Source organism: Podarcis raffonei, chromosome 3, assembly GCF_027172205.1.
Source record: "Podarcis raffonei isolate rPodRaf1 chromosome 3, rPodRaf1.pri, whole genome shotgun sequence".
NCBI lineage: Eukaryota > Metazoa > Chordata > Lepidosauria > Squamata > Lacertidae > Podarcis > Podarcis raffonei.
Window position 1 is genome coordinate 62,468,827 of NC_070604.1, and position 27,625 is coordinate 62,496,451.

At 41.0% G+C, this 27,625-nt stretch overlaps 1 protein-coding gene across 6 annotated transcripts in view; it reads left to right on the forward strand.

Annotated features, from left to right (window-relative positions):
• MYB (MYB proto-oncogene, transcription factor) overlaps nt 1-24,422 on the forward strand; it is a 36,115-nt gene extending 11,693 nt beyond the window's left edge. The window contains exons 3-16 of one of the 6 annotated variants that reach the window (XM_053381975.1): nt 132-203; nt 979-1,071; nt 1,903-2,123; nt 3,890-4,124; nt 6,252-6,332; nt 7,181-7,285; nt 9,056-9,313; nt 10,390-10,749; nt 11,974-12,116; nt 12,923-13,037; nt 13,136-13,265; nt 14,196-14,302; nt 16,388-16,495; nt 22,916-24,422. In XM_053381975.1, the coding sequence (XP_053237950.1) occupies nt 132-203; nt 979-1,071; nt 1,903-2,123; nt 3,890-4,124; nt 6,252-6,332; nt 7,181-7,285; nt 9,056-9,313; nt 10,390-10,749; nt 11,974-12,116; nt 12,923-13,037; nt 13,136-13,265; nt 14,196-14,302; nt 16,388-16,495; nt 22,916-23,032 (2,145 nt within the window). In that variant the 3' untranslated portion in view covers nt 23,033-24,422. The remainder of the gene's footprint in view (nt 1-131; nt 204-978; nt 1,072-1,902; nt 2,124-3,889; nt 4,125-6,251; nt 6,333-7,180; nt 7,286-9,055; nt 9,314-10,389; nt 10,750-11,973; nt 12,117-12,922; nt 13,038-13,135; nt 13,266-14,195; nt 14,303-16,387; nt 16,496-22,915) is intronic. The other 5 variants (XM_053381977.1, XM_053381976.1, XM_053381980.1 and 2 more) reach the window with 5 other exon arrangements.
• Nucleotides 24,423-27,625: the final 3,203 nt, after the last annotated feature.

Below are 27,625 nucleotides of genomic sequence, written 5' to 3' on the forward strand. Positions count from 1 at the left end.
ACTAGAGATTTCCTTTTCCTTGTTGACAGATGTTATGACAATCAGCAATGCATAGTATTGACTTTTAAAACACGCACATGCACACACACAAGTCAGATGAACTTAAATCACCTTTTCTTGAAACGTATTAGGATGAGAAGCTAAAGAAACTTGTGGAGCAGAATGGCACAGAAGATTGGAAAGTTATTGCCAATTTCCTTCCTGTAAGTAGGCCTCGTTTTCTGTTTATAACCACACATTTATCAGTGGGTGAAAGCAGGGGAGGTTGTTTCATAATTACAGATGGGGACTTAATACAATTATAGCAATTTGGGAGGCTTGCAGAACTTCACCATGTATACCCAACATTTAAATGTCTTTCTTTCACTTCTCATGAAATGGAGGAAGGAGAAATGTTAAAAGCCTTGGGGGGGGATTTTATATACAAACAGATGGTTGGTACATCATCTATCTATCCGTCTCTCAATGGAACAAAAAAGCATCAATGCAGAATAGAAACTGGCTTTGATCCGTAGTTGCTGTTGCTTATTAAGTGTGTGGTTCTGCTGGTAATTTCTGACACACTTGTTGAGAAGCAGCAGGTAAAGTTTATTATATATTCATTTTTAACGAATAGCTGGTAGGTTAGTATGCAACTATGGTATCTGTCTGCTGTCTACAATCAAAAATTAATATGAGAAGGCGCTGGAAGGTTTTTGTAGCTGAAGCTGTCATAGTGTCCAACTCTTCCTTTGGAAGAGCCCCATCTTAGTTTTACCTCTATCAGTGGCCTGATCCTTGCTTGTTTTGATGGTGATGTAAGCAATAAAATGTAAAGATTTTACTTGCAGAGGCAGCATGCGTGCTGAATAATAGTGTAAATACTGCAATATCATGACTCAGAATTGCATCTGTGAGGCATTTGTTAACAAAGTTGCATTTTTTCACGCAGCTGTAGCTATTATGTAATAATTTGTTGGGGGTTTTTTGGCTTGTTAGAATCGGACAGATGTACAGTGCCAGCATCGGTGGCAGAAGGTACTAAATCCAGAACTTATTAAGGGCCCGTGGACTAAAGAAGAAGATCAGCGAGTAAGTTAACAATATTATTTTAATCTAATCGTTCCATCAGCATTAAATGTTGGGTGCAGCCAACCTACATCCACTTTGATGAAATAATACCTGTAATTTAAGTTATTTAATAATTGATCTTTACAGCCCCTAACATTTCTTCCAGCAGCACTTTAAATAATTGTTTAACTGTCCACTTGAGAGGTGGTGTAATACAGAATGGTTGAGAGACTGAGCTGCGAACCAGGAAGTCCCTGACTTGAGTCTCAGTTATTATCTCATTAGATGGCCTTAGGCAAGCCTCATGTTTTTGAGCCCAAATCCTCCCTCCCATCTTTGGGGAATACTTTGGGAATAATTATACAAGAGGTGATTCCAGGCATCCTGATTTGTTTGCACAAAGTTTGCAGGGAGGTTAGATTATGTGGAATATCGATTGACAACTAATTCTAATCTGTGGGAACATTGTATGTTGTATCCAGTGTGCTTTCCCCCTTTACTTTCCTTATCACAAAAGTCGGGGGGGGGGCGGTTTGTGGGGGAGTGGATTTGTTGTGCAAGAATCTCACCCAAAATTTGTGATAGTCTGGAAATGTCATGGGGCTACTTTAATGACAAGACAATTGATAGGATGCCGCCTTTTCCTACTCAGCTGCCTTCTTTAGTCCCTGATAAGTTTTGCACCTGTTTTTATTCCCATTTTTCTTCCTATATAATAATGCTGGCCTATCTAAATTCCTGATGCACATCACAGCCCTTATGAAACATAAGAGAATGATTGCGTTTTGGTCCCATAGCATAACACCTGAAAGTTAGAGGTGGCACTTTACTTGTTTTTGTGCTTGTTTGAAGGTGATAGAGCTGGTGCAGAAATACGGTCCCAAGCGCTGGTCTGTCATCGCTAAGCACTTGAAAGGAAGGATCGGGAAACAATGCAGAGAGCGATGGCACAACCATTTGAATCCAGAAGTTAAAAAAACCTCCTGGACAGAGGAAGAAGATAGAATTATTTACCAAGCACACAAGAGACTGGGAAACAGATGGGCAGAAATTGCAAAGTTGCTTCCTGGACGGTAATGACAGAGAGTAGCACTTTAAAGGAAAGACTAGGGTGGAGATGGGAGATGAGTGGATGAAACTCTGTATTTTGTCGTCTTAGCAGAACAAATGCAATGCTCCTAATGAATTTTGCTCCTAATGAATGCAAGTGAGTGCATGGCCAAGCTGATGAGATCAAAGTGTTGTGCATTATTTTATAAGTTGATACAAAGCTACAGCAACCAACTTTTAGCTTTAATTGTAGGGGAAGTTTTCTAAATTGTATCTGGTCAATAGAACAGGCAGTCTGCGGAAGCTATTGGGGGTCCTCTGTGAAATAACGTCTCAGATGATTTAAGGCTGTGTGGATCTCCAGTGACACAGAAGACCTTGCCTGATAATGTTACGACATCTTAATATGTTACAAAGACGGAAGGAAATATGTGTTCGACTCATTTCTACCATAGTATGAATTGTGTGGGGTGTGAGACTTGCTGATCTCCCATATGGAGAGTTCTACAATCCCTCTATGGAGATCCATGTCCTACTACTCCTGTAGAAGTGAGGAAAGAGGAAGCGTAACTGACCTGGCACTTCTTCTTTTTACAGTTCAGCAATGAACAGAAACTTTATTTTAGATAATATTAAAGCATAATTATGAAACCATTCTAAACTAATAATGTAGTAAGATAATTATAATTATTACTCAAGCACCTAAACAGCTTTTGGAGAATGTCACACACAGACACAAATCTGTTTTTTTCTTTGAGTAACACCACCTTCTTCCTTTCACTGAGTATGAACACCATAGTCACATAAGCCCTAACAAGCTGTGTCCCAAGACTGGAAGTTAACTGAGGTGAAAACTAAATATGACACAGGAGTTCTGTGATCAGGACCTCCCACTTCAGGCCTTGGAAATCCTTTGAAGATAAGGAAAATGATGCTCTAGGAGAGAGTGATTAACTCTTGCTTCATCTTGCCCTTTCCCAGATCTATACTCCCTCACTCCCTAAACTTATTAGATCCACCAGGGTAGGTCAGGAGAGAACACTACACTCTCGTGCTTTTTAGGCCCGCAGAACTTCCCAGCATCAAGGACTTTTGTATACATCCCTTGGATGAATTCCAATCATCTTGGGGTAACCACAAATAAAGCCCAAACCCAAGAAGAGCAAAAATGTTTGCTTCGTTGACTGTAGAAAGGGTTTCGATTTTCTAGTATGTTTGCTTGGAGGATGACCACTTTGCATTGCCTCCATGCAGCAGTGGAATGCTACAGAGTTCCTTTTGGAATGGCTGTATTTGACAAGCTTGTAGGGCTTAGTGCGTCAAGGAATCAGGAGGTTGTGCCTGTTGCGTCACATGTTAGAGGATGAGGTCCAACTGGACTGATTAATTTATCCAGGTGGTACATAATGTAAGAGAAGGGGCAGGAGGAGTTGACTTCAGAACTGAAATGAGGAATTCAGGGAGACTTGTTTGTTTTTTATGTCACTGCTTTACCTATTTAATTTTTGCTGCCAGTTACAGAAGCAGGGCACTAATGAAATGCAGTGTGGATAGTTGCATATTTTGACAACAGTAAAAACCTGTCTGTTGCGAGCTTGTAGCAGAAGCTCAGCTCATGTGAGCCGAATGACATATTCCAATATAAGCACTATTAAAGTGCAAAGGAGATTCCTAGGTGACCATGGTAATGTTGTATGTTAACTGCTCTCTCCTGCCAGTTAACCTTAACCATGCCTGAGCATTCCGATTTCATGTTGTTCTTTCTTTATATGCCTCTTTTCTTGTGCAGAACTGATAATGCTATCAAGAACCACTGGAATTCTACGATGCGGCGAAAGGTTGAACAGGAAGGTTATCTTCAGGAGTCTTCCAAAGTCAGCCAGCCTTCAGTAGCCACAAGTTTTCCAAAGAACAACCATTTAATGGGCTTTACCCACACCCCACCTTCTGTGCAGCTGCCAACCTCCACCCCGACCCCAGCCGCCAGTGACTACTCCTATTACCACATTTCTGAGGCACAGAATGTAAGCTGATGGAAACAATTCAGTCGGTTGACAGCTAGGTCTCCCCATCATTGAGATATTGTAACTACCATGCATGACCATGGCAGGAATGGAGAAAGGGAGGCTAATATGATTGATGTATTGCTATATCTTGCTTTTGCACGAGGTTCATTGTGGTCTCTCATCTGAGGATCTAATCAAGTCCACATTTACATAGTTTTAGCCACATTGCAGCATCAGCAGTTCCCAGACCACCTGCTAGGGCTGGGAAGGATGCAAGTTAGCAATTGTCTGTAAGAGGCATAATGACTGCGGTGCTAACCCCACTTACCTGGTGGTAAGCTCCATTGAATTCATTGATACTTACCTCTGAGTAGGCATGGTTAGAATTGCAGCCATAGGGTTGGCCTCACTCTTTTTTAAAACAATGGATGAGGTGTGACTACTTGGAATTAAACCCACTGAAGTCAGTGGACTTGAGTAATGTAAATCCATTTATTTCAATGGCTCTACTCTTCAGTATAGTTACATTAGATATCATTCAATGTTTTTAATTTTACAACTAGGCACTCCATGAAGAAGATGGAATTCTGACAACAGTGGTAGGCATATGTAAGATAGGTGGACATGCCTATTCTCATATTTTTGTGTGAAAACATTTTTAATGTCTTAATTTTGACAAGTAGAAAGTAAGAATTGAGTAGTTGTACTTCCTCTGTGGGGTCTAAACCTGTAGCATTCTCCTGTTCTAGACTTCCACTCGTTTACAATTTGGCTGCAGGTGAAGTAAGTAGTTATAGCTGATAAGTTATATAGTTATAAGTAATTATAAACTCACAGTCATTATTAAGTAGATTATATGAATCTAAGATTATATGAATCTAGTTTGAACTAGATAGCCCTCAGGATCCCTTCCAACTCTACAATTCTATGATTCTATTATGTTTGTAATGTTATTATTTTATTACAGAATATAGCAGTCCATATGATATATGGCAAAAATCGATAATACAGAGAGAACCCACTCAGAATTTTGCCAGTAAATACAAAATGTCAAACATTGGACCATTGGTTGCAATTTAAACACATCTTCCTTATCTTTTTAATTTTTTATTTGTCACAGCATCTGAGGTGTCTGCTTCACAGTATTTAGCTTTTCTTGATAGCAGGAATTCATAAGGACATTCTTTCATAAGACATATTGTAATTTTACGTTGTGGACTGCCTTGAGATCTACAGAAAAAGGGCAGATAATTAATTAAGTGGAAGCACATGTAGGATAACTTGGTATCCAATTTTTGTCATGCTTTGTTACTGATTGGTGGATTATAACACAGACTGCTTTCTCTATATTCTTCCTCATGTTTAGATGCATGCGGAAGCCATACATGCAATGGATCTGATGGTCTGTCTGTATTACAATCCACCAAGTAGTTGTAAACGGTGGGGAAACATGTCTTGTTAGATGCCTGCTGGATTGGACCAAAGGTCCCATCTAGACCAGCATCCTGTTTTCAACAGTGGCCATTCAGATGCTCCTGGGAAGCCCATAAACAAGGCTTCTTTTCCTTTTCCTTCTCTGGTGAATTAAAAGTCATGCTGTGGGCCTGTTATCCCCTTTTACTTTGAGATGCTTAGCCTTCAACCCAACACAAGCGGCCTTGATGCCATCTGTCCATTTTGTTGTTGTTTATGAAATTAATTAGGCACATTTCTCAAGGAGGAGCCAGGAATACAAAAGACACAATCATTCATTAATGCAATACAGTAAATCTCACAACCCCATAAAATCAATTCAATCCAGGCCTGCAAAATAATGCAGTAACCAAATACAAATTTAATATTAGTAATTAATAAAACAGCAATAGATGGTTGGGGGGGGTGTTATTGGTTGATCAATGGATCACTATAGTTTGAGAATTCCTGAAAGGGTTACTGAACTTGTTGCATTTAAAATGAGATACCTCTTTTATTTCAAGGAGGTAGAAAGATTGGCATAAGAAGTAGTGTGTGTGTGTGTGTGTGTGTGTGTGTGTGTGTGTGTGTGTGTGTGTTACTTAAGCCCATCACATTGTGTGTGTGTGTTACATTATTGAGAAGTGTGTGATCAGCATGATTAATTTGGGCTCTCTTTGTCTTTCGGTCTAGGTCTCTTCTCAGATCCCATATCCAGTAGCACTTCATGTAAATATTGTTAATGTTCCCCAGCCAGCTGCTGCAGCTATTCAGGTAGATAAATTTAAAAACCATTTCAGGCGTCCATTTGCCATACATTTCATATGCAAGTTACATGCAAATACCTTAACCTGCCAAAAAATAAAATCAGACAAAAGGCACATCTCTTTTAACAAAGTAAATGATAGAGAAGGGCCTGGGCAGCCATGTTTCCAGCAATTTGGGTGCCAGCCTTGAGAAGACACACACTCTCCTCACAGCTCCTTCGTTTCCTGGAGCAAATTCTCTCCCACCTTGGTGACTGAGCAGATTGTCATCGTGGTTTTCAGCTTAGGGCTAAACATGGGTTTCCCTTTCTAAAAATGTGAAGGCCACAGATTGGCGTGGATTTCAGATCCTGGTTTTAGAGTAACCCCTGGTTAGCTTTCACCAGAGTCAACATTGCTGAAGGTGAACTTGCAGTTTAGGAGGAGAGGGTATCAATCGCTCCAGGAAAGGGAGTAAGGGCACACCTTCCTGAGACGTTTCCAGTTTGCTGACCGCTGTTAGCGGCTACCCGGTGCTTTTGTTTGCACACTGACAGAAAGAAAAGTTGTATCAGGGCGAGGAAGTTTACTCATTTCTTTAAAAAGGTGGCCAGGGAAAGTGATCTGGAATGGTTTCTTAGGTTCCCTAGTTTGGTACGCAGGAGGCATCCAGAAAATAGGTATTGTGTTCTGCACTTTAATACCTGTGCAAAAAAATAAAATTAAGCAGAGATTCCGGGTTTTTTTGTCCAGTGGAGGAGCCTCTCAGGCTAATTTGCCTGCGATTCTGCAAGGCCGCAAGCCATCGTCATCGTTGTAAACTGCAGCATCCAACCCGGCCTTTACCTTCTCTTTTCCCTTAACTCTTAATTGCAGAGACACTATAATGATGAAGACCCTGAGAAAGAAAAACGAATAAAGGAATTAGAGTTGCTACTAATGTCGACTGAGAATGAACTGAAAGGGCAACAGGCATTACCAGTAAGAATGTCACTGTGTGCTTGGACGGAGGGATAGCAGCTTTACCCCAGTGCTTCTCTTTCCCCCCCTTTTCCCTCCCCCTCTTCTTCTGACACTAGTCAAGGCTCTATATTTCCATTTGAAGAGGATGAGACGTCGCATTGCTCTCCACCCCCCCATAAGCATTTGTTTCTCTCCCCCCCCATCTCCAAATTACAGTGGTACACTAATTCCACCATGTTTGCTTTTATGTGTAAATGGACTGCTATTTAAAAAAGAATAGCAACAATCGGCTCCTGTCAGGTTTTATCCTGAGGGGACATCTTTGTTTCTGAGAACTTCTGAACACTGTGCATAATGAAAATGTAGTGCCTGGTTCTTGGTTTTCTTCTCTTTCTCTCTGCGCTGTATTCCTCACCTTCAGCTATATGTTGCACTCCTGGCCTGTGATCCTCAAGCCATTGTAGGCGGTCTTGCTCACTCTTTTGGGCAAATGTGGCACAAGTCAAGTCCAGAGTACGACACATACCTCTGCTCTAAAGAGTGCTACTTGTATGTATTCAGAACCTCACCCCTGCCCCAAAGCCTGGAGTGGCTTCACCTCTAGCTAGCAAAGTCTAGCTGCATGGAAGGGGGCAGGCAGAGTGTGTCTCTCTGCACTGGCCACACCGCTGGGCCTGTCTCCTCTGTTCCAGAATGCCACAGAATCCTCCTCCCGGGGCCACTTGTGCCACATGCCCTGCAAGTTGGGAATACGTAGTCTTGAATTGGTGTTGGGGAGACAGGACTATTGCTCCAGACCAAATGGTTTGGGAATCACAGCCCAAATAAGGTCCATTTTATTTTTATTTTTATGCATGTTTGGTAATGTTTATCTGAAGAAAGTTAGATTCTATAACTGCATGTATGAAACCCAGAGCTGGCTATTAGTGAATTTGTGTATGTAATAAAATTAATACGGTAACTGCAGGAAAAAACAAAAACCTGGGTGATAGCCAGCAGGAAACATCTATGTCTAATTAATTCATATTAATAATTAATTCATTTTCTAGTTAATGGGGGGGGGGACACAACCGTGTGCATGGAATGTTAGTTTAGCCACTTCTAATTTTTAGTTGAAGTTTTGCAATGCCTTCTCTTGCATGGTTATGCTGCAAAGAGACTTCTGTTAATTTGCTCTTCTGCTTTCCTAACCGCGTTGATTTTACAGCCTTTTCATTGCATTGGTGTAAGCTGTAGTGCTAGTCAGAGATAGGGCAAAGATGAGGGGAGGTATATTAAAAATAAGTAACTGGCATTAATCTAAATCCGCAAAGACCAATGGAAAAGTTGCCAGTGACTTCAAACATGATGTGGAATTCAAAATCTAAATCCATAAGGTACAGATAAGGCCAAGTTTTGCACTAGGGAAATCTTGCAATTTCCTTACTTTGCACAGGGAAGGAAAAACAGATTTGTGCACTCACAGACTTTGGAAGAAGAGTGTATGCATGTAGCTGTATTGCTTGTTATACTGTAGATACTGGCCCAGGATGCAGAGCTGTTGCACAAGATGAGGTAATGCCAAAATGAAAGCTATAAATTTATTACCCTTTCAAACAAGCTCTTGCTGTACTGATGAAAGGAAACATCTTGACAACTGTTTCATTGGCATTAAGTGCTTAGATGATGCAACTACTTTTATCTTTTCCTTCAACAGCCATCCGATACCTTGTGCAATTTCTTTGCTAAGTTCCTTCTGCCTCTTTTTTCTCGCACCCTCTTTACCGCCACCCTTCCCCCTTCCTTTAGACACAGAACCACACGTCAGATTACCCAGGATGGCACAGCACCGCAATTGCAGACAGTACCAGAACTAGTGGTAACAGTGCGCCCATTTCCTCTTTGGGGGAGCATCATCATTGTATTCCATCTCCACCAGTGGATCATGGCTGCTTGCCGGAAGAAAGTGCATCCCCTGCAAGGTGCATGATTGTTCACCAGAGTAACTTCCTGGATAATGTTAAGAATCTCTTAGAATTTGCGGAAACGCTTCAGCTGATAGATTCCGTAAGTAGAATGGTCATCTTCTAAGGTGTGGCTGGTATAAGGACTGAAGTCATAGGCTATTTCTATATCAATTTGTTTTCTTACATTCTGTCTGTCTTGTTTGCTTTGTTGCTGAATAAGCCAATATCCAGGGTAAACTTTCCCCATGGCCACCTTTAGTACAGTTGGTTTTTGTTTTGTTTTTTGCTGCACATTTACAACTTACAACCCAGTCCTATGGAAGCTTACTTGGAAGTAAGTCTCATTTAAATAGATGGGCTCTTATTTCTGAATAAACATGGTAGGATCCGAGCATTTAGCCCTAGCGTGTTGTTTGTGGGCTCCCAATATTTATCAAGCACAGGTAAACATTTGCACGTAACATGCATGTATAGAATCATTATTGTTAGTGTTTTCAGGTTGCTTGTATATTAACCTGCAAAGGATAACTTTATTTTAAGTGAGCTGGCATATTTAAAATTATTCCTGAATATGTTGTGCCTTTTAACAGTGAATTCATACTGTACATTACAAAAAAAACACACAACTCTACGTGTATTTTTAGTTCCATTTCAAGTGACTGTACACTTCTGCATACCTTCATGGATCCCTCCTTTTTTGTGAAACACACATTGCATTAATGATTTTCTTCTACGAAAACTTCAAGAAATCACACGTCATTTTTGAAGATTCTAAGACTTTCATGTAGAAATTCTAAGACTGACATAGGGCTCTTTTAGAAGTATGGGCTGAAACCAAACATTTGGCAAAACAAATTCATTATGACAGCATCACCTTCTCAACTGTATCCTTTTCACTTAAGAATCCTGCCTCCTTAATAAAGCAGATGGGTTACAGACTGTAACAGAGTGGTAAGGGGGGGGGGAGTTGCTTCTTTTAGGAATCCACCATTAGGATAGTTTTCATTCGGGAAAGACTGAAACTGGGTCAAAATGACTTTAAAATGAGGAACAGTGGCTCCTTTACTTTGTATCCCTTTTACTAAAGTTGTTATGTTAGTGCTATACTTTTTTATTTTTAATGAGAGGGCATCATACACTGTCTCATAGATTCGTGACTTCCCCCATTGTTTTTAGGATCCTTCATCATGGGGTGATCTCAGCAGTTTTGAATTCTCTGAAGAAGCAGACACCTCGCCTAGCCGAGCTCCCTCTGCCAAAGCCCCACAGCTTCAGCAAACAGAGGCCAGTGCATGTAGGCCTGAAGGACACCCTCTCTCAAACCTGAGCAAAGCCATGTTGAGTCAGGATTCCCTTGCCTTGCCCAAGTCCTTGGCTGGCTCAAAATGTGGCACAGCTCCGTTGGTGTTTCTGCGCACAAAGAGAGGGCATCCCAGCCACTTAGCCAGTGGCCATAAGTCCTTCATACTTGCTGATGTCAGGAGCTCAACTCCTAAGCGCTCCCCTGTCAAAAGCCTGCCATTCTCTCCCTCGCAGGTAGAGCAAGATTTCTGCACAGATTTTACTAATCCTCAAAAGTCAGCAAGGTGTTAACAACATAGGAGAACTAATCATTGGAACGAATGACTAATTCCTGTTGCACTCACTGATTGCTCTCCAATTTTGAATTTACTCATAGCTTACTCTTCACCATGGAGTTTAGACTGCCAACAATCTAACTGATAAATTTGCTTTTCTCTTGTGTGTCTTATTCTTGGTGGTTTTCAAGGGGTTAGCGGTTTGTTTGTTTGCTTTGCTCTTGCTTGTCATTCCTTCAGCTATCAGAATTTAACATTTCTGTTTCCTGTAACCATTTTTTCTTACCCCCTACTTTGCACATTTGGGTTCACTGACTCCCTAAATTTACACTAAACAGACAATGGTGTCCAAATTATGTTGCAAACTAACAAGTGATTTAAAATAAATGATTATTTGAGAACATTTTTGAACAGTAAGGTGTGAGTTACAAACTACTTGATATATTTAAGGTATATGCATCTCATTGAATGGGCTAAACAGATTAAGAGTATGTGAATTGGTTTAAGTGGCTTGTGGACTTCTGCTTAAATGTGTAGAGTTTGAAACAACAACATGTTGAGTTAATGACAGTCATTACTGCTAATGAAGTTTATTTCCTAAATTCTGCAGTAGCAGCCCTTTTCCAGCAAATTAAATATTTACATCAAAATACTAATTTTGAAATGCTCTGTGCAACTTGTACTTTCTATAAAACAATCAGTTTTAATGGATAAAGTAGGAACGTTTAATTTTTTTTAAAAAAATCTAGTTGCCATATTTCATGCTACAAGGTTCAGTGGGTGATATCTTTACTTATTTGGAGTGGACCCATTGAAATAATTGAAGTCAAGTCCATAGATTTCATTGGCTGTACTCTGCTCATGACCTAGGCAGACGTCACCCAGTACTTCTCATGAACCAAGCTCCAAGGTTCTTTCATATTATTAGACATTCTTTGCAAAGGCAAATAAACTCAGTGAGGTAAAACAAATACTTGTTTCTATAAATAATCTTGTAACAAAACCAAAGGAATATATTTGTGTAGGCCAAACACTAGAAATGTGAAACTTTACTTTGGGAGTATCGCAACCAAAATACTCACTGCCACACAACATGACGCTGCTGTTGATACAGTTTCACTGTAAGTTCCTGGAAGAAGCACTCCTGTTAACTGAGATTCCCTCTCTTTTTTAATATTTGCAGTTCTTGAACACCTCATCAAGCCAAGAAAGCCTGGACCTGGACAATCCAACTTTAACTTCCACTCCCCTCTGTGCTCATAAACTCACAGTTACAGCACCTCTTCACAGAGACCAAGCATTTAAGATACAGAAGGAGAATAATATGTAATTTCCTTTGCTTTATTATTATTTTTTAAATGCACTTTTGCCATATTACTAGAACAGCTAAAATAGGCTATGAACATGCATCTTGATTTCTTTCACCCTGATCCAGAGTTTGTTGGCTTTTGGTTGGGCACACAGAGCTTCTCTGTAAGTAAGCATCCCATTCATTTCAGTGGAGGGCAGCTCGGCATTGTCCATTTGGAGCTGCTCCTTCCATTGACATGAATGAGGCCAGATGTGTAGGGCAGCTTTTGAACTACTATGGTGGCCACTAGGTCAGTTGTTCCTACCATCTTATAGTGGAACTCCTTCTGGGCACATATAATTAGAACAAAAGCAAAGCCTGCTAGGTTAGGCCAGTGGCCCAGTATCTTGTTCTCACAGTGGCCACCCATACTTGTGGGAAACCTACAGGTGGGACCTGAGCAGAAGAGCTCTCTCTCCTGTAGTTTCCAGCAACGTGTTCATAAGAATTCTGCCTCCAGCTGTAGTACTGTTAGCCATATCATCCATGAATTTGTCCAGTCCTCTTTTAAAGCCAACCAAATGGCACTCTGCGTCCACCATCATTATTTCTAAGTGCTTGAAGCGGTTCATGGACATTATTTCAGCAGTGCCCACAGCGCCCCTGAAATACATACCCTCATTATTATCCCCATAGCACACATGGCTGTTTAGAACATAGAACTTTGCAGTACACAAGTCAACCTTTTAATGTGATGCTACTCTAAACTTGGATTTCAGCAAAAAGATTCAAACTACTTCCTAATTTCTCTCTCCCCCCCACCCCCCTTTTGTGGACTCAGCTTCAGAACTCCAGCTATCAAAAGATCAATATTGGAGAGCTCTCCAAGAACACCAACTCCATTTAAAAATGCACTCGCAGCTCAAGAATTCAAATATGGACCCTTGAAAATGCTGGTAAGAAGGGGGAAAAACTGTGATAAAAATTGAATTTAAATGAGGATGATACGAAGAGTTTTGTGTTGTTTCATTGCATACTTATTTTTCGTTTTTAGCCTCAGACACCAGCTCACCTTGTAGACGATCTGCAAGATGTTATCAAACAAGAGTCCGATGAAACTGACATTGCTTCTGGCATATGTGAAAATGGATCCCCGTTGTTGAAGAAAATCAAACAGGAGGCAAGTTAAACAATATTTATCTAAGACCACTTAAAACTGGGCTCACATTGCCCAGAAGTGTCTTAAATTGATTCACTTACTCTGGCGAGAAGCCAATTTTGCCATGTTTTAATTTTAAAGATCATCAGGAGCTGGATCAGATTGTTCAAATATTTCCTCAATCTTAAATTTTTGTAAGCAAACAGATTAGGTGAACCATAATATGTCACAGAAACAGTACAGTAAGCCTGCCACTTGGATGCATTTAACTTGTGCGCATTCAGCTTCATGCGCATGGCAAATAATAAAAAGGGGGTGACTTTAGCCATCTATCCGCCATTGAACTTAATGGGTTTTGACTATACTCCATTTTGGTTTTGGGTGCGATCCCTGGAATGTAACACCTATGTAAGTTGTGGGCCTACTGTCCTGTCATTTCTGTCTTTCAGAGAAGGCCATTGCTTCCACAGCAAAAAGTATACAATTGGTGCCTGATTTTTATATGTTGAGATAGATTATCCTGGTCCTTACATACAACAAACTATGTCGAGCCTTGTAAACCACTAATTTCAAAAATTTCATACTCTCTGGCTTTAGTGGAATTCTCAGGAACAAGAAAGTTGATCAGTGAAGCCTTGCAAATCTTTTACATAATGTAAAAAGACTACAATTTTTCATTGATGGCCCCACTAAGAACTTAGTTGCAGTCTAGATTTCCAGGAGCTTAAAATTATTGTTTAAATTGTTTTTTTAATTGAATTAATCCTGAATGTCAGAACTTAATGTTATGTCATACAGAGAGTGACTTTTCAAGAACTAATATACACTGACGAAGCTAAATTGCGATGTAGGCCAACTTTATCTGGAAATAACAATTATAGGTACTGCTAAATAGGGATAAAGTAAGTCAGTTGTTGAGATTTGAAACATAGCTCTGCTTTCTGCTTATAGGTAGAGTCTCCAACAGGCAAAGCAGGAAACTTCTTTTCCTCAAACCATTGGGAAGGGGAAGGGCTGAACACACAGCTGTTCACACATGTGTCCACTGTGGAAGATGTGCCGGTATGTATTAAGCTATGAATCTTGCGTTATTTGTTATTTTGTTTTTTGTGACATGGCATATTTGGAAGCTGTGGTAAACAAGCAGATACAGCTCAGGAGCCACATCTGTCTCACCAAGATGTTTCCTCTGACCATGTCACCAGGCTGCTGTTGTGGGCTGATTTGTCTGCAAAATGGGTAATTCTGCAGGAAAGGGTTGGAAAACCTTTCCCCAGAGAAAATGCCTTAGGTAGAGCCACTTGTTGCTAATACCTTATTCCCCCCACCCCCTTCTGAAATTCAAGTAGTAAAAAAATGTACAGCCTATGATACGCGCATGGAAATCTTCTTGTTTTTAACTAAAGGCATATTTAATACTCCCGTTATAATGAACAGGACACTAAAACGCTTAACTTTGGTTTGAAAATCATTATACATATGCACTTAATTTGGGCTGGATTGTGCCAAAACATTTTTCACCTTAAGTTCACCAGTTTTTCTTTATATTGTATATATAAAAGCACTGTGCTGGTACAGAGTGCACTTTAGGTTATGTTAAAAGCTGAGCCAAAGTTCTGCTCATAATTGGATCACTCAAGTGTTTGCTGAAGTCAGTGGAATCAGTGAAATGTTTACTTTCTTTGCCCAACACCCTTTGTAAATGGCATAATTTCATTTTTAATATAAATGGGATTAGAACACAATATAGTCCAATTGCTACATGCTTGTACTTAAGCCGATTTACTGCTATTTAAATTTTATTTCTCACTGTTCCCTTAAAGTGACTGGTACCAGATTTAGACTTGCGTGTTTTCAGTTTTACTGGGCTGTGTGAGTCAGACTGCATGTTAATACTGTCAACTAAAGCACAAGGAAATTCCCACTTTAGTATGCATGTCATTCTGATCCTTTCAATGCAGTGTGCTGCTTAGCTGTTCACGTTAAGCTTAGCTTAAGTAGTTTGCTGAAAATAAACCTTACATCACTATGATTTCTCTTTTAAGAATCTGACAGCCCTATCCTATGCTTCTTTAATCAGAACTAAATAAGATCTATTCTGGAGAATATAGATATAGATAAATCACCTTTGTGGGATGAGTTAATAAAGAATTAGCTGGATCCCTAGATCCAAAGCACAGAACTAAACACACTCTCCAGCAAGAGAGAGCCTTAAAATCACAGAATCATGCAGCTCAGTGAAGTGTGAGGAATATAAGCTGTTAGACCCTTTCAATATCTTGCTTAGTCCTCTTACAGTGCTTCCCTTCTCTAACCCTCTCACAATGAACCGACCACACTGGTAGTAAGTTTAAATGCTTTACTTACAAACTCCAAAGGTCAGATTCATGAGTTATTCCATGCAGCAGCAAGAGGAACACAGGTAGAAAATTATTGGGTTACAAAATACAGAAAAATATTTCTGAGCACACAGTCTGGGCTCGAATTGGTCAAGTCCGGACCAATGTGCCTGGTCAGCGTCACATGGTGGAAGAGACCAAACAAAGGAAGGGTCACTTCCTTCTTCACTGGAGGTGAGGGAGCATGACCTGAGTCTACGAATAGAGTTCTGTGGTCTCAGTCCCTTCATGCATTAACTAGCCCTAAGCTTGCCAGTTATATTTGGCTACAATTTCCCACATTCTGCTGAGTTGAAAGGGGCTTAATGCTCAACAAGGGCATGCAGTTTGGTGTTTCTGGAGGGTGAGATGTTCTCTGAAAACTCCCAGGCCATTATTTATCATTTCTGCCTGTTCACTGATACAGTACTTGTTGCCTCTCTCAGCAGCTGCTCCAAAACAACATTTCCCTTTTAACTGTCTCTTTTTCATGTTGTGTATGTAATGTCATGACTCAGTATAACCAATCAGACTTGGTTATATGACCTCACCACAATTCCCAATTCAGAAATGCACACAGAACAAAATCACATTGGAACTTCCTTCCAAGTGATTGTTCTAGGATCAGGCTGTGACAATGCATAGCAACATCTTGTACCCAAGTTACTGTTTTAAATGACTGAAATTAAATCATTGAAATAATGTATTCAGTATATTCATTCATTCATTCTTCCTTTTCAATTACCTCTATTTTTTACTGTTTCATCAGAATCTACTTACCAGTTCTGGTTTAAAGATGCCTGCATCAGAAGAAGAGGACAATACTCATAAATTATTTGCATTACATAGAAATAGGTCATCAGTTAGCCCACTTCAGGTAAAATTTGCCTTTAAAAATTATTTGCAGTATACGATGATGCCTTGCACAGTAATAGTACATATGTTTAGATTACTATTGGATGTGGTATTGTTTGCTGACTATAAAACTCAATGAAAAAAGCTGTAAGGAAAGCAGAAGAGCTGACCTGACATTTTGGTACGCTGGTTCAAAGGTGGCATTCTTTTTTCTGCAACCTGGAAAAAAATGGTTTGTCAACATGTAAACAGAATGGAAGACACAGATGTTATTCCCTCCTATTGCCATTACAGACTTCATTTTTGTAGCGGTGAAGCATGCTCTTTTACATATTGGTTTCCTTGGACTGATCATTATAATTGGCTGTCGTAAGTATGAATTTCAGCAAAGTTCCATAAGGCAGTTCAATGGAAAGTCAAGATTTTGACAGAAGGGCAGGAAGGAAAAGTTGCCAAGCCTAGAGAAGGGCCTTGATTTCAGTGATAGGACATTGATGTGCTTTGCATGCAGAAGATCCCAAGTTCAGACCCTTTTATCTCCCATGACAAAGGTGGGATAAGGCTGGGAAAGGCATCTCTCTGAAACCTTGGAGAGCCATTGCAGAATAGACAAAACAGCTAGAAGGTTCAATGGTCTGGCCCAGTGTAAGGTTGTTTCCTGTGTTTAGCTATGAAGAAGGTAAGGTTAGTTACTAAGAACCTAAAGAGAACCTAAATAGAGCCCTGCTGGATCATGCTGAAGATTCTCCTTGGCCTGCATTCTGTTCCCAGTCGTGGCGAACCAAAAACCCTTGGGAAGCCCTCAAGCAGAGAGCAAAAGTGCACTAGGCCTCTCGAGTTATTGTTTCCCAGTAAAAGTGCACTTGAGGGAGATCAGTTTCTTGGGTTTACAACATTATTTATGAAATAATGGAGGACAGCTCCACACACCAGGAAAAAACACACCACAGTAGTGAATATGTGACTTGCAGACATACAGCATGGTATCTTTCCACTGTCTTGTGAAGCTGCAAAGATAAATAGTACAGCAGTTGCTCATATGGTAATAATCCCCTTCTGGACAAGAGCATTAGAGCATCTACTTCTATAGAGCTGAGCCAACAAAATATTTAAAATCTTTTATTACTCCTTAAGCAAATAGCATTTGCTCTGAGTAAATGAAGTAGAACTGGCTTATTACCTTAACTAGAATTTTGCATTCGACTTTTATTACCACAGAATTGATAAATGGCTGGTGAATGAGCTTTCTCCCTGTTCCAGTCATGAACCTTGGGGTTGTCACTTTTCAAAAGTTGTTCTGATCCTTAGATGTGCAAACTCAGTAAAAGATTGTGTGTACACTGGGAGAAGTCACCTTCCCTCCTACTCAAAGAGGCAATTGGAGATTGTCATTCAAGAGGCAAGAGCAGAGGAAGAGCATAAGAACACTTTCTCATTCTCATTCTGTAGGTTTATCCTCCCATTTGCTCCAGTAGGCCCATTCAATTTAACCTCGTAACAGCAAACTGGGAGGGGGGGGGTATTCTGACCATATGACTGTGTGGTCTGCTACAACATTGCTATGCTGAACTATAATGGATGCTAGCTTTGAGTTCCCGGTTGTGTCTGTTTCCTTTAGGACGCTCTTTGTGCAGGGGTCATTTTGACATCAAAGTAATCATATTGTGGTATGTCTTGGGATTCTTCCCTGGGTAAAGCTTCCCTGAAACTACAGATCATTTTTTCCCACCTAAAACTTGGAAATATTGCTGCAGAACAAGCCCTGAGTTAATAAATGGATTGCAGGCTGTGGCCCCTTAAAATTACTGAGGAGAAAGGATAGCTATCAGTCTCACTATGAATACAACCCTGAACGTTTGTTAGTAGCCTTGCTGTTGACTTCAGGAAGCCTAGTCGGCAACCATTTTGTTTTCAGAAGAGTGCTTCATTGTAAAACAATCAGGTCAGTGTTCTGCTCATTTGCATCTGTTCAAGTACAGAGTGGCTGAAGACAATGCACTAATCACAGCAGACTTCAGTGAACCAAATGTTTATGTTGGCCTGAGGTAAAATCCAACTCCAATTAAAAAGTGATTCCTAAATTTCAATCCAAGTGGAAACCACCATCTTGAATGGGGAATTCACAACCATTGGTATAAATTGTATAATATGTGAGCTTTTCGTTTGGGATTCAGAAACCAAACCTTCACCTTTACGTACTTTGCCTATTATAAAGGGGGAAGGTGTCCTTTAAAAAAAAATGGCAATCCCACCTACCAAATATGTTTTGACTATATGTGATTTTGGCTTGAGGCATGACCCCCAGAATATAGCACGTGCGCCCCGGTCACTTGAGAGTTCACTGTATTACTTATTCCCACTTTTCTTCCCTTGAGTGCTTCCTACTTACAAGAAAGCATAATGTGTGAATCAGTCTTTACAGTGTGTGAGTGAAGGAAAGCACCTTGGCACAGCCTTGCCTTGTTTCTCTCTTTTCCCTAGAGGGGTCACTTTCCTTTAAAGTGCTTTAACTGGATAGCCCAGTTAAAGCTTTGACAATCTGTTTACTGTTCACTCTTCCCTGGGGCAACAGAAGGCAGGTTACAGGATAAGTGAGATAATTGCCTTGCTAGAAGAAGGATGTTCTTGTAGGATTACTGATGTGGCAAAATGAACCAAGGGTGACACAGCTGAAAATACAACATGGCTTGATAATTATATATCAACGTGGCATAAACCTACTGTATGAAAGTTGCCTTTCTTACCCACAGTTTTAACTTTTGAAGTAGCTTTGGAAACTGTTAACTTTTAAAATCTGATGTGAAAGAACAAATTGATTGCTTTAGCAATATTTGCAGTGGATTAGTACCAAACATAACAGACTCATATAATCCAGAGACCTGATCCGAAACATGTAGCCAGCTAATGATTTTTTCCTGGTTTGGGGCTAAATTGCCTTTAATAATACACTCAGAGCCCGCTGGCACAAGCTAGCAAAAAGTAGCCATACATAAAACCAATGGAACAGGAGTCACATGGCAAGCATTGTTGGTTGTACATTGGTGTTTCGTGCAGCACTCTCTCACAGATGGTAATGAGAAATTTGTCCTGTGGCAGCTTGTGAGAGGTACAGCATGTGCAAAGTGGCCATTGCTGATGAATGGAGCATCTTGGGGGGGGGAGCAGAGGTGCAACTGGCTTATTAACACTCATATCCCACAAAAGTGCTTGCAAGGGGATGAGATGCATTGGAAGATGCTGCTGCTGCTGCTGAGCAGCACACCCCTGTCCAGAAATGTGTGTCTGTTTGTGTTTTGTGTTTGTATGTATGTACCAAGTATGGAAGTGGAGCTTTTTCATTTTTGAAAACTTTTGTGTATGTCTGTGAAACTACCTTCTAAAACTGGCAGACCAGAGGTCTGGGCAATTGCCCCCCCCCCAATAGCAATGTTCTTTTATGGCACTAGAGGTGCCATTTGGGCCTATGTGAGTTGGATTTGATGCATGTAACCCTGTTCGAATACTAGCTGATGCACCAAGGGTGTTGGAAGTAGGAGAGGTGCTCTCAGGCAGATTGGAAAGGGATTATCTCCCTCCACTGCTACGCACAGGGACCATGTAAGGGAGAGCACCATCCAGAGTATTTTCAGAGGTGACTGCCCAGCCTTTGTTTACACACACAGAGAGAATTGTGGTAAGCCATAGGGTGTGACTGTCTCTGGTTACTATCAGGTCACTGTATGCTTTCAATGAATTCTGATCCCTGCCCACTTCTGCATGTTTAAGATAATGGAAGTGAGTTACTGTTCATATGGTCCCTTATCATGAGAAGAAGAAGCCACACAAGAGCATCTGCCTATCACTTTCTGTTTTACTTCAGAATATAATTTATTTATTTTATATGAACAATTTCCACCTTCCACCAGAAGAATGGACCCAATGCAGGCTGCAAAGCACATACACTACATGAAAAACAGTCAAACCATTCCAGAGAATAATGTATTCCTAACACACTCATTAACTGCAAGAAGATCAAACCAATCCATTCTTAAGGAAATCAGCCCTGAGTGCTCACTGGAAGGACAGATCGTGAAGCTGAGGCTCCAATACTTTAGCCACTTCATGAGAAGAGAAGACGCCCTGCAAAAGACCCTGATGTTGGGAAAGATGGAAGGCACAAGGAGAAGGGGACGACAGAGGACGAGATGGTTGAACAGTGTTCTCGAAGCTACTAACATGAGTTTGACCAAACTGCAGGAGGCAGTGGCGTGCTCTGATCCATGGGGTCACGAAGAATCGGACACGACTAAAAGACTAAACAACAACAAAGAGAAAAATTAAAGAGTTGCAAAGAACCCATAGTGTAAGGCAAATGTTGTCATTCCCTTCCACAGAGCTTAAGCAATTCAGATATCCCCATGCCTAACCTAGACACCCTTCAGCAGTAAGATCCATTTTTGCCTATGTACTGTTTTACAAAAATACCTCCATCATTCCAGCAGTGGTTGCTTTCTGCCCTGAGTGGATCTGAGTTGTTGAGCTTACAACAAAGACTGAAATTAGCCAAGGCATGCCAAGTTCCCCAAAGGGGTGGAGATTGTTCACTGAAATCATAGCAGAGGAAACAGCAGCAGTGTGGTGGCATATCTGCAATGTGAAAAGTATGTCACACCTGCCCTTGGCTGCGGTTTGAAGAGACAGAGGCCCATGTTGCAGAGAAAGCAAAATAAACAGTGTGCCCTGTGTCAGACTTTTATGAACTGCTTGAATACCAAAGTGTGTATCACGTGGAAATGCAAAAGGTGGATTAATAAATGGATGACCTAGTCTAGCAAGGATCTTATGATGTTCTTAGGCTCACAGAAGCTCTTCAAAGAGACGGTATTTCGAACAGTTCTTCCCACCCCATTCCTCTTCCCCAAAGATCTTGTCCTTTGTTCCCTCCCTGCTGTCGTGTAAATTACCACCCTGAGAATTGTGATCTGACATAAGTGTGCTTAGAATTTTGAAAGAGATTGAGTGTTGTGTGGTAGTTTATACATTGCTGCATCAAAACTGCAAGTTCTGGTAGTAATATAGTACATAAAGGGGGGCAAGGTGGAGAAGAAGAAAAATATATCTGTATTTACACATTCCATAGAGTGCTGAAATTTTTGCCCTCCTATTGGCTTGGGGCACCAAGACATTTTGCCTGTCTCAAGAACAAGCAAATGACTGAGATGCCACCCTGGTTACAGATATGTTTATCTCCGGGCAACACAGCACTGAGGAGGGGTTCCAATCTTTGTAAATACCACAAAAACAAACGATATTAAATTATGGCTAAAAAACTTGTTTCTCTCAGCAGACTGGTTCCCATCCCCACCCCCCCGGTACCTTTCACAGTGGGACATTTACCTCCGGCTATGTGCTAACATATTTTTGAAGTTACCTGAAAAAAACTGAGCTAGTTATTAACTTGAGTCCAGAGCTGTCTGTGTGAACCCTCACTTTGGACTAGGCTATGCAAGTTGGGCACAGTCACCGTGCTTTCGGCCCACAAGTTCAGCAACTGTCTACTAGGGAACTTGTGGCCCTCCAGATGTTCTAGGAATTCATCTCCCACCAGCCCTAAGCAGCATAGCCCAATGGCCAGCATTGCTATGAAAGCTGTAGGCAAGCAACAAATCGAAGTCGACTCCGGTTCTACATCGTGCAAGAGCAACTTGCCTCGTGGGGCAGAGCCAGGCAACAACCCCTTGACAGCAATATCCATGCTGCTTACTGGGTGAGAGGCCAGTGAGGTTGCGGGTGGAGCCAATCTGGCAGTCCTGCTAGTGTACCCAAACAGCCCCAGCCTCACTGTTGCCCTCTTCTCCTGGTAAGCAGCCATGCCACTGCCAGGAGGATGTTGCTATGGCTCTGCCCACTGGGGTGGGCTGCTCCTGACATGGTACTTGCTGCCAGCTAAACCCCTTTTAACATGCTTCCGAAAGCCTATTGCTGTTGGGTTGCTTGAAAATATTTTTAGCATCATTCCTTCATTCCCTTCTTAAGCCTAATTACATCTCAGGGGTTCTCAGGAACACTAGGATTGGCTTCAACACAACATTCCTAGACGTTGCTTTCAGTGGCAAGTATGTCAAACCCATTTGTATACTGTGTAGCCACCAAAAATTTCAAAGCACCCCTCCAAAAAAGAATCATGGCAATGGTGCTTTCCTGAGGATCCTGAGAATTGTAGCTCTGTAAGGGGATAAACTGCAGTTCTGGGGGGGGGGGTATGCACTTTGAATGTACTTTAAAGGTATGGTGTGTATGCAGTCCCCATGACTTCAGTCCTCTGTAATGCCACAATTGCAGATGACTCGAGCACGGAGGACAATTCTGCGATACCGACCCTGTGAAGGAGCAGGTTTACAGGAAGGACTGGATTGTGCCACAGTTTCTAAAAAAAATTCTTCCTTTTTATTTTTGCTTCTAGCATTTTAGCAACACATGGGATTCAGCATTTTGTGGGAAGACAGAGGATCAGCTGAGCTTCTCGGATCCTGCACGCAAGCATATGAATGCATTCTCGACTCGAACTCTGGTCATGTGAAAAAGAGTCTTCCAATAAGCATTATGTTTTCTTTTCAGAACACTTCCACTTGATTTGGACTTACCGTTCCTCTACATGGGAGAAAAACCTTTTTCGTTGTTGTTATTGTTGTTGTTGTGGTACAACATTTGGGAGCAGCACAAAGTGCATTCAGTCACAAAAGCATATATGTGTATATATTGTTCATGTTGGATCTCACCCAACTTAAAAAAAGAAAAGGAAGAAAATAATTCTGTTTGTTGATGATGCTTACCTAAACTTTTAGGTATTGAATTTTATGCAATTAATTATTAATAATGTGAATGCCGATTTCTTTCTTTTTTAAAAAGTGATTTTTAAATGATTTTTTTATATATATATTAAAAAAAAACTTTTTGGGAGATCAAATGGACCAGTATTAATTCAGTGAGGAGTTGCCACATGAGTTCCCATCCCAGTGAGGATGCTTGCTGAGGTTTCCTTTTTTCTTTGAAGAGCTGGCACTCCATCAGTAGCACCAGTCACTGAACAAATGTCTCGGTATGAAATACTGCAAGAAAAGCATTACTGCAAATGCTGATCTAAAGGTGTAGGCTGGGGGCCAATCCAGACTGGCAATGGTCACACAGTTATACTGTTTGAAGAACTGTTCCACTCATTAGAACTGTAGACTGTTTACGTGTGTATGTTGTTGTTTAATTAGCTTGCTTTTTAAAAAATTATTACGGTATGAAACATAGTTTTATGAGAACAAATTATATTTTTTATCCAGTAATTTAATTTTGTAAATGTCAAATGGGTTTTGTTCTATTTTTGGTTTGGTTGGTTTTTGTTTTGCAGGGGGGTTTGATTTTTTTCTGGTGCAGATTTACACCATGTAGGTGGGCAAGGCCATAGAGCTTTATAAACGAAAGAGAAACCTGGGGTGGGGGGTAGCTAACTTAACTATGCACTAGCATTTCTGACTTTGGAAACATTACTGCTTTTTAACCCCCTACCTGGCCCTCCCTTTTTTTTTTGCAAGCAATACTTTAAAACACTGTTCTTGGGAGATTTTATGTGCCTATATGTGTGCTCATGGGTTTGCAACAACATAGAATGCAAACTCCAGCTATTTGGGAGATCCTAGGCTTGCTTGCTGCTTCTACTCTTGTTTCACGTGTAGTCTAAATAGTCCCTAACATGGATTCCATACACAAAAACATTTTTTTTAAAAAAAATGTATGTCTTTTGGACTGCCATATCAAACTTTTCCCAGTACTAAGAGAAGGTTGCTTCTTTTTCTTATAATGGATTCTGAATTTGCTGCCTTAATAGAATTAGGTGCAGCTTTTCCTGCACTTAACTTTTTATAAGACACTGTACTTACTGCCTTGTAGATAAATAAAGCGTGCCGTTTTGTAAAAACCTACTGTTTGTTTAAATGCACTTGAGTTTTAGCTTATTTGGGGGAGAGAAGTGGGGGGAAAGTAATCTTGCCACATCCATCTGTTCATTGATCAGGTCTTGCAAAGTAACAAGATGCCCTTCTACCCAGAAACTCAAAACATTGGGAACCCGTAGAACCGTATCAAGGCTTGAAATTGCCCATCAAGTTGGGACAGTCCAGTTCTACAATGGATATTTGAGTTAGATCTTGTTGTTTAAATAAATTATTCTATACCATTCAGAACATTATCGTATATACTCGAGTATAATATAAGCCGAGCCACCTAATTTTACCACAAAAAACTAGGAAAACTTGCTGACTCGAGTATAAGCTGGTTCACCACACCACAAACCACCTAGTGGGCTAGTGTGTGCGGGTGCATGCATGCGCACACGGCAGAGGGGGCTTCTCTCCCCCCTCGCCCCTTCCACCCTCCCTGCCTACCTAGGGTGCTGCCAAGAGGCAGAGGCTGGTGGCGCCAGCGGCGGAGGAAGAACAAGCAGCCCAAAAGGGCTGCTTTCGGGCTGCTCATTCCGCCGACAGCAGCAAAGGCGGAAGAGGAGGAAGGAGCGGCCTGAAAGGGCTACTTTCAGGCTGCTCGTTGTTCCTCCTCTGCCAACAACAGCCTCTGCTGCTGGAAATGCACTTGGGTGAGACCCTCACTCAAGTATAAGCCAAGGGGGGCTTTTTCAGCATAAAAAATGCTGGAAATGTTGGCTTATACACAAGTATATACGGTATTTCCATTCAGTGTGGATATGTCTGTGTGTAGAACAGGATGGGGCTTATACAGTGCAGAACAACAAAATATGGCTTGGTGCCTGCGTCCTTGCATCTTTCCAGGTTTCAGGTTCTGTTGGGAGGAACTTCTGCCTGCATGCTAGCGATTCATTTTCCTGAACAATTAAAAATGCATGTTGAATGGAATGTACTTATCCTAGTTGAAAAATGGATACCGGTATACACTCAGGTGCAGAAGGCCCATGTGTATATTTTGCACAACATTTTAAACAAGACAAAAGTCCAATCAGCATCTCAACAGAAGAGTGTAACAAGGAAAAATTGACTCAAGTGCGCTTCGTGGTGTATTTTGTAGTTGGGCCTGTATACCTCCCCCACTATTGAGTAGGTTCTGTTTGCCCCCAGGCCAAAGAATACAAAAAATAAAATGAAATGAAAGCCAAATGGCGATACAAGCTGCAATTTGAACCTCAAAATTGCTTCTTTTCTCATATGGCTCAACTTTTAATTGAAGTCAAGTTTGAGGTGCCTCGTGACCAGCATATTGGCATGCCATAATCTTCTGAACAGCCAAGGATATACCCTGTACTTTGAAAGAAAGTTATCACATGCCATATGACACGGCTGCTGTCCTCACTTTTTTTTTAAAAAAAAGCCCTTTCATGGCACAAAACACTTTAATAATATATAATGTATCTTCACAACAACCCTGGGAAGGAAGACATTGGAGGTGGACAGGCATGCTCAGCAAACCCCCAAGGCTCTACCCCCACCCAAAAATGGTGAGGGGGGGGACACAATTTAAAGGTGAGAAGTGGACCTTTCTCACCCTCAATGGACCTTTCCAACCCTTCCATGGGTGCCTCCCCATCCCTCGCCTCCAAAATCACCTCATCATGCCCCAACATGGCAACATCAGGGTTATAAAATAAGCTATGCTAAAAGAGGTTTGTTTGTTTGTTTGGTCAGTCAGTTTTTTGTTTGTAAGCCAGTCGTGAGTAGGGGGGTGCCATGGGTTGTCACAGATACAAAGTCTCTCTCATTTTCTTGACTAGACGTTTACTATGCTTCCTCACTATTTCAGTTTGTTGATTTTCTTTTCTATTTCACACCCAGCATCAACCTGTCCTCACTTTCACAGCTTTGCCCAACTTCCTCCTTTGGCCTGAGGGGCACGCCAGGTGGGGTGCTGCTTCACCTTTCCCACTTTGAGGCACTGCAACACCCTGTTCAGGGGGGTTGCTTTTAACAGCTTCTCAAAAGTCCCTGTTCCAAAATGCAACAGAAGCATGGGCACAGCTGCCCACCCTCGTAATCTGGTGAACTGGGTTTGCTTCCCCGCTCCTCCACATGCAGCTGCTGGGTGACCTTGGGCTAGTCACACTTCTCTGAAGTCTCTCAGCCCCACTCGCCTCACAGAGTGTTTGTTGTGGGGAAGGAAGGGAAAGGAGAATGTTAGCCGCTTTGAGACTCCTGAAGGGGAGTGATAAAGCGGGATATCAAATCCAAATCCAAACTCCTAAATCAATAAAAATACATAGCTAACAGGTTCTGCCCTCCCCAACAGAAGGCCTGCTGCCACTAACAAAAGTCCTGGCTGCTGTTTTTGTCTTCCAATATGCTTTGGGCCTGACAGGGTGCTTTGAGGCGGCTCCTACCAACTCCCAAAGAGAGAAAGTAGCCCTCACGGAGACCTTTTGTTTGAAAAGAACATGGAGGCCATGCATCGCTCGCTGATTGACTTGCAGGTAGGGATGGAAGTTTCTCATTTTTCTAATCCTAAGTTTTCCACATTTTCACACCAGTTCATTGTTGTTTTTCAGAAGGGGGAGGGGAGTCTTCATGGAAATTTATCAGCATTTGAGTACAAATTTCTCCTAAGACACCTTTTTAAGAGCAATTTCCCCAATGCAATTCATTTTTTTATTATGCTCCCACTAACATATATATTTTAATGCACACTTTACCTCAGAATATGCATTTGTATTAGACATCTCAGCTTGAGAGCTGCATTGCAAAATCCAGAGAACTGCACATTTTCAAAGATGACCATGTTTTTGTTTTGTTAGGGTGGTTCACTTTTAAATGAGAAATGAATATACAATACAAATCAGCACACATCTCACCTACCCCAAAGCCAGCAACATAAAATCAATATAAAGCTATCATAAGAATTTGCAAATGGAAAAGATATTTGGTGCAAGTCTTTTCAGAACAGCAAGAATGCATACCTGTCATAAGTTGAAAGGTTTGGGGAAGTGAAAGATGCCTTCACTGGCACCTAAAAATTCATAACATAAGTACCAGTCAAGTCTATGAGGAAGCTATTCCAGAAATTACTCCAGTCATAATATGGTTCGATGCCAAACAAATTGTCGAAGAAACAAACCTGTATTATTTAATTAGTACAAGCAATATATTGTACAAATCAAATATATAGAAGC